Source organism: Chaetura pelagica, unplaced genomic scaffold (genome assembly GCF_000747805.2).
Source record: "Chaetura pelagica isolate M959 unplaced genomic scaffold, ChaPel_1.0 scaffold134, whole genome shotgun sequence".
NCBI lineage: Eukaryota > Metazoa > Chordata > Aves > Apodiformes > Apodidae > Chaetura > Chaetura pelagica.
The window spans coordinates 283,246-291,055 of NW_009953105.1; the positions used below are offsets into that span (position 1 = coordinate 283,246).

The 7,810-nt window shown below is 40.7% G+C and overlaps 1 protein-coding gene across 1 annotated transcript in view; it reads right to left on the reverse strand.

Annotated features, from left to right (window-relative positions):
* Positions 1–7,456, reverse strand: part of LDLRAD3 (low density lipoprotein receptor class A domain containing 3) — a 56,351-nt gene extending 48,895 nt beyond the window's left edge. Inside the window, exons 1-2 of the mRNA XM_009997281.1 lie at positions 7,441–7,456; positions 6,931–7,077 (exon numbers count right to left, since the gene is read on the reverse strand). Coding sequence (XP_009995583.1) covers positions 6,931–7,077; positions 7,441–7,456 — 163 coding nt within the window. The remainder of the gene's footprint in view (positions 1–6,930; positions 7,078–7,440) is intronic.
* Positions 7,457–7,810: the final 354 nt, after the last annotated feature.

The window sequence follows — 7,810 nt, forward strand, 5'->3', positions numbered from 1 at the left end:
CCTGAACATGTAGAGCAGTAAAACCTGTTGCAAGAGAACACCAGAGGGAGTAGTAAACATTTGTCTGGTAGACAGTTTTTAAGCTGGACATAGAACAATAAGGTACATGAAACCCTGGGGAAACTTCAAAATGGTCATCTGGGCTGTATTTTAAAACTACAATATATTGCTAGTCCAGTTTGATTTCCCACCAGTGCAAGGGGAACAAAGAGTAAGAGCAAGTGTGCATATACAAACACCTTGAATGACACAAGGTTAGTTGTGCCACATCTCCCATCCATTCACTCCACCTCCTGATGACATCAAAACATTTATAACTTTTTTCTGAGAAATGCTATGTCCATTTAGATAGATTACATGGAGCTGAAAATACACCCAATATAGAAAATATAAATACAGAACAGAATGTGAAAAAACAGGACATTTTATTATATATAAACACACAGTTCAAACTCTACAGGCAAAACCAATAAAATGGTTAAGAGACACACAGAAGAACATGAAGTACCAACATACAAGTATACAGCACTATCTCAAATATTATTCTATTAATCTGCCAAACACAGCTCAAATGCTTGCAAAAACAACAACAGAAGCATGGTTGTAACCATGAAAACACAGATCAAAAACCACTCCTACTGCACATTAATAAAAGCCCTTCCAAACACTTTTTTAAGGAATTGAACATAAAAAGAAAAGTTAAGTTCTCTTCACCTAGATACCCTAGGAGCAAATCTAGCAGGTCCTAGGGTATCTGTCACCAGGACATAGATGATGCCCTGTGGCTCAGACATCTATACACTCCTTATCATGCAGCTTTTAGCATTGGTTCAAAAACCTGCTTTACCTTTAGATTTGTGTTCAATGTGCAACAGTGGCAACTGGAAATAAAAACATGTGAGAGAGACAAGCTCCTAACACAAGAACACATCGTCCCAAGGCTATTCTTGCATAATTTTATTTTTTTTCCTAGCCCACAGCCTACACTCTTTAGCCCTTGCATTAACAAAGCTGGTCACTGTACTCACTGTGTGCCCCACTATTTGCTCATAGCTGAACACACAAACTTGGCATGTAAGAAACGGCTTTCAGAAGAGTGCTGAAAAAAAATCTACACTTCTGGTTATTTGGTATGTCTCTGCTTCTGGCTGCTGTCATGCCAGGCGTGACATGCCATGCTCTGAATCTGTACCATCTGCTGCTCATTAGCTGACAAAGGGAGCAACATGCCATCTCTCCACTAGCTGTTGCACATTAACTGACAAAAGCAGTTTTCAGTGTTCACATTGTTCTTTCTCTAATAATCTAACACAAAGATATACAAAAAGCAAAGAAAAGAGGAAACAAAGATGAGAGTAAATTATGAGTTTAACTAAGAACAGTAGTGTACTCCTAAATCAAGGAGAGAATCCTTCCAATAGCAGGATGCAGGTCTTGGCCTCAGAGGTAGGCAGGTATAAAGATCAGCAGTGAAGATAACCACTTCAACTCAAAACATTTTGAAACATTCAAGCACATATTTTCAGGCTTTTTCCATTCACATTCTTTGTTTTGTGCCATTTGGGATCTTCCATATCCGAGAACAGAGAACAGAGTGGCTGACAGCATGCAGTGCCCACCTTGACCAATGGAAGCACTAACACCATGTATGTATTTGCCTGGTATGCAACCAGAGCAGGATTTAGGAGCTACATAAGCAAAACCTAAAACCCACACAGGAAAGCCCTGTTGGTAAAGATTCTGAATTTGTCAAGAGGAACCTCTGCTTCCATTATGAATCATCTACACAGCTAAAAAGCAGTACTAGTAGTTAAAAATCCATGAACATTTAAAAGAAACTTGCATGACAGATGTTGGACTACACAGGCTGACAATCAGTCCAACAGATGAGAAGCAGCAGAGCTAAGGGGAGATGAACTACAAAAGGGTTCTCCATTTTGGGAAATGCACTGATGACAGCATATTACTCAAACCATAGAGAACTAGAAATACTCACAAAACATGTAAACTGCAATAAATCCTTTTTCAAGCTCAAATAGTGGCTTGGAGGAAAAGTCAAAAAGATAATCGGCTCGAGAAGCAGCCCTACAATCAGAAGTAACAACAATGAATTGTCTCCTTCCTGAGGTGCCAGCTCCAAAGACAAATCCACTTTTTGAAGAAAAAGAGGATATCAAGGAACTGCGGGCAACAGAACAGAATGGAAAATGGTTACTCCCAGACAGTAGAGAAATGTTAAACAAATAAACCATGAGGGAAATATTATCCGTCCTGCATTAAGGAAGCCATTGGGGAACACAAGCCACGTGTGACCTGGTGCTACGAAAATATGGGTGCATTGGAATTTATACAATAGCTAAGCAAATTTGTGAAGGATGTATGGTTTGTAGAAAGTTCAAAAAAAAGGGTGCTAAAAAGGCAACCTACAGGGGGGTGACTTCCAGGTTTAAGACCTTTTCAGAGTATTCAAGTTGATTTTACTGAATTACCAAAGATAGGCCAAGCAGATCATCTAACAGGCTGGGTAGAAGCATTTTCCCTCAATCTGTTTGGGCCTGTTCATTGGCACAACAAACGTTTCTCACAAGATCAATTTAATTTATCACCAATCAAATCAGAACAGGACAAAGAGAAACAGAAAAATCAGATCTTAAATACCTTACTCCACCCCTCCCTTCTTCCTGGGCCCAAGTTACTTTGCTCCCCATTTCTCTACCTCCTCCCCTCCAGTAGCACAGGGAGACAGGGAAAGGGGGTTGCGATCAGTTTGTCAGATGTTGTTTTCTGCCTTCCCTTCCTCCTCAGGGGGGAAGACTCCTCACAGTCTTCCCTTGTTCCAGTGTGGCATCCTTCCCACAGGAGAGAGTCCTTCACTAACCTCTCCAACATTAGTCCCTCCCACAAGGTACAGTCCTTCAGGAACAGACTACTCCAGCACAGGCTAACCACACAGCCACTACCTTCTTTGGGCACAGTCACCTCCCCTGGCATGGTCCTCCACAACTGCAGGTCCACATCTTCCACACCACAGTCCTTCAAAAAGTGCAGGTCTGTATCTGCTCCACTATGGTCCTTCATGGACTGCATGTCCACATCTGCTTCAGTGTGTTTCCCCATAGGCTGTTCCACCATGCTCCTCTATGTGCTGCAGTGGGACAGCCTGCTGTCTCACCATGGGCTGCAGAGGAATCGCTGTGCAGTCACCTCCTCCCCCTCCTTCCTCACTGACCTTGCTATCTGTGCTCAGGTATTGCTCTGACCTCCTCCTCTCTTCTGTCCTGCAAGTCTTACAGCAGTTTTGTTTCCCCCCTTCTTGAATATGTTGATCGCAGAGGTGCATCTACCATCACTGATGGGTTTGGCTTTGGCCTGGATTTTGGAGCTGGGGAACTTCCAGCAGCTTCTTACAGGAGCCACCCCTGTGGCCCCTGCCCCACTGCCAAAACCCCACCACACCCATCCAACACACAAATGAATCCTGGTACCAAACTCCTCTCCACACATAAACACTTTGAAGCAACGTTAAAGCCTTTCAATGTGAACTCATTAGCTGATGAAGTCATAGACAAAGCAGCTTAAAGCACTGCTCAGAGCAGTAACACTGGGAACTCAGCCATCTCATGCTGCTAATGCAACTCCTATGGCTTTGTCTTCACTATCTACAGAGCAGCTGATGCAAAGCAACACCACAGCAGTGCCGTGGTCCATATCCTGTGGCGAGCCAGGAATGAATACTGCACACCAATATGATGTAGGTTCAGTCCAAGTTTATTTAGCTGCGTGCAGATTATATAGTCTCAGGACAGTGTGCAGGCTGTCCATCCAGCAAAGTAAAGCTCTTAATTGGTTAATATACATTGTTCACGCATCCCCATTCCCCTTTTGATTGGTCACTACTTTAAGCCCTTTATCTGACTCCCTGTCCTGTTTACCTTACTACCTGATTACTACACATACCAGAGCCTCACTAGTTCCCATGAGAACGACCTTCCCTGTTCCTCCAGTTGCCTGATGTTTTCATCTAAAGTTTCTCATAATCTTTCAGCACAGTCAGGGCCCCAACACAGCAGAATGAAAAAAGGACTCCAACTTTGCAGAAAGTTAAGTTTTTTTAAGAGGAGTGCTACTCTGACAAAGGAATGTAACAAAGCATAGCCTGAAAGAATTTAAAAAGTAAAAAAGTTTTCTATCTATATGTGTATACACACACACAGGTTTCAACCCTTCTGGTACTAGCATGACATTTTCAAGTCCTCCCTGGAGTCACCTGACACAAGTAACACAACATATGCTGCTACAATGACACAACCAGATGTGACACAGGCACATTTTGCATGTCAACGGTTCTTACTTTTCAGCTGCTGTTTCTGCAGTCAAGAAAAATAATTCCTGGGTTCCTACATTCGCCTGTCCTACTCACTAAGGCCAGAGGATCTGAATGTTAATACCACTGCACATCTTTAAAAAATGTTTGGTTCAGCTTCTCTCTCATCACTTGGAAACTGATCATGTAAAAGGAAAAAAAAATCCCAGTGGACATATTCAAACTCTGGAACAAGTGTCCAGTGAAGCTGTGGACTCTCCATCCTTGGAAATGTGCGAAGTTTCAGACAAGACCCTGAGTAACCACAATCGAAGTCAGTCCTCTCAGAGCAGGCAGCTGAACCAAATGACCTCCAGGTTCCTTTACAGCCTTAAGTGATCTAGGAGTCTATCTTTAAAGATTAACACAAGCTGAAGGGGGAGAAGAGATAAGTGATTTTTCTTCTTCCTTTGCCTTTCTCAGACAAGATGCTGGGGCTAGCTTTCAATGCTTTAGCTCTGAGCTAGAAACTCCTCTAACACTAAATTCAAGCTGTATAGGCCAACCACATTTTTATTATTTTTTGATGCAAAAGACTGGTTGGTAACACTGTAACCACACAAGAATGGGACCATTTTAAGAATTCATCAAAAGAGCAAACCAAACTTTTTTAGCTACCCACACTGTATGTATATACCTACATCCATAAGAGTCTGAATTGTCCATCTAGCTTAGGTGCTAGATGCTTAGCAGGATTCAAAAGGGGATGTTTCTTGGGTTAGAAGGATCATCCAACCTTGAAACAACAAGCCAACTTCCTCAATTCAGACGTAAGTCAACAACTAACAATGCAAAACCTTCCCAGTCTACTTATTAATGCTGCAATTCTTTCTACCAGCAATTCCTCCCATATCTCATGTCTTTGCCATGGCACACAGACTGTAGCTGCACAGGCATACTCATCATCCTACAAACACAGTGGCTGGTTCATTAGATGTGTTTCTCATAGCAGCCTCCACAGAGTTAAAAGCTGCCTATTAGAATGGAGAAGATGGAGATGCAGATGCTTGCAACTTTCTGAATGCATTACAGAACTTTATTTGCATCAGTATTAAATTTTTCTTTGGAAAATGAGCACTATCTCCATTCAGTTTTGGCTTATCTGATCTGTTAACAGCAGGCTAGCACAGGATATGAATCCCCTGCTTTCCCTGTTGTCTCTTTTCCATGCTAATTTTACATTTATGACATTGATCAGACAGCAGATAGATGTATGGGAAGAGGAAAGAACAGTTTAATTATCACCATTAATTTGGGCAGGATCAAAAGGATGATCATCCAGAAAACTGTTAGCCAATCAAGTGGGCTGGAAGTATTTAAATAAAAAACCCCAAGGACAATTCTGCAGAAATTTGTATTTATAGTTGCAGCTTAGCCTAGATCAGTCAGGTCTGAATCTGTTGTGACAAGAACAACCTCTATGAATTGTCATTTTGCCGCTGTTTGTATTTTATTGTGACTATGTTCACAGAATCACCAAATCACCAAGGCTGGAAAATAACTTTAAAATCAAGTCCAGCATATGACCTAACACCACCACATTGGCACAAAGTTCATTACTGCTTGCAATTCACCAACTGATTTTGGTAAGGAAATTTTTCAGAATCACAAGGCATATTTTCCTTTTACTGATTCATGGATAAATACTCAGCCCAGCCTCCATTAAGAAAATCTTCATTAAGATTTTCTAGACATACCAGGTGAAACAAAATTCATGTAAGGCATGACAACATTCTCAGATACAGAAAACTTCCTTCTTGTATCCTATAAATACAGGTAAGTGCCATCATTCAGCTTGTTTTAAGAAGCAGAAAGAGCACACCAAAAGTCAAGCTAGCAGCATATTCAGGTGCCAGGTAAAGAGGAACCTGAGTCACACAGCTGTTGTCACAGGAACATCTGACTGAGCTGTAAAGGTTGAACTTTGGACATTTTTTTATTCTTGCTAAAGCTCCCACTAATATAAATTCTGCTGGAGTTTAAATAGACAGGCATTAGTATGATCAACCCTTACAACAGGTTGATCCTTTCCTAAGATGTTAAGCTCTAAGTAACTTTATTACCTAATTAATTAGGTCTATTTTCCAGAAAGTTAGTATGAAGTTTCAAAGGGTTAAGAATTACATTTTGACAGGAGAGAACAAAAATGCAGGATAGAGTCAATAATTTTGAAATGTAAGGAACTAATCTTGATGGTAGTGAAGGTCAGCTTACAGTACTAGGCCAGTACACTGAAGCAACAAAGGCAGGATCCCTAAAAATCACAGAGCATTTTCATTCTTCCAATGGAAGAATTTTAAGTCAAGTCTGTGACAATTAATCCATCTGTGAATAGGGGTTTAGGCACCTGCTACCAAGAGCTGTAATAAAATTGGATTATTTGAAGAACCTTAAAGATCTTAAACAATAATAAGAAAGGTTGTGCATTTCTTCTAACAACAGCTAAATTAAGAAACTGGTGGTGGCTTTGTTACTTAGCTAATATACACTGCAGAACACACCAGTAACACTACCTAGCCAAACTTTGTGATATTAAGCATGTTAGGGTCATGGCAATGGTCACTTACGACATTCCTTCTCATCACTGTCATCAAAGCAGTCTGGCAGGCCATCACACTGCCAGGCCCCTGGGATACAGCGCCCGTTACTGCACATGAAGTTTCCAGGAATGTTGCATTCATTTGTGAAGTTATTCCCAGGCAACAGCTGGCTCTCTGCAACAAATAAAACAGAGGAAGGTTTACAGAGGATTTTTTAAAAGGCAGCAAAAGCAGTCACTAAGCAAACTATTTATGAGCAGTTGAACAAATATGAGACAAATGCATCTTGACCCTGGTTATTTTGTCATTACCCTAACGGTATCCTGAGTATGATTCTTGATAGCACTTTCTCTGAAATTATCATTGTACCTGTTCTTCATTCACACTCCCTATTTTACAGATTTCTTTCTTACTATTTTCTTTCTACAAACATGCAGCCTTCCAGGTATCCTCAGGTCAAATCAAGCTAGTTAAAAAAAAAAATGAAGTCTCTCCTTCCCAGAATTATCTAACCACAAGTAAAACAGATGAACCTACCAGAACTCAGCTCCATCATCCCATGCTTTTGTCAGATCAGTACTTAGCTTGAAGAAAATTTTCTTGTTACCCAAGGGCTCAGAACTAGATAACACACTGACTAATTCATACTAGGTTTTCAATCAAGTTTTACACATAGTGCTGCTGATCAAAGTTAGAATTGAACTTCTTAGTGTTAATATAGTCCCTTGGCATTAATCTGTCCACAAGCTAGTAAGGTAGCCAAGTGCAGGGCATTTAGTAGCAGGATATCACAGATCAAGAGAACAGTGTAAGATAAAAGCTAGAGATTTGCCTTCCAGGCTAAACACAACTCTACTAAATAATTTTTATCTACTGTGTTTCCCACTTTGTGCATTGTTTTTGGAAT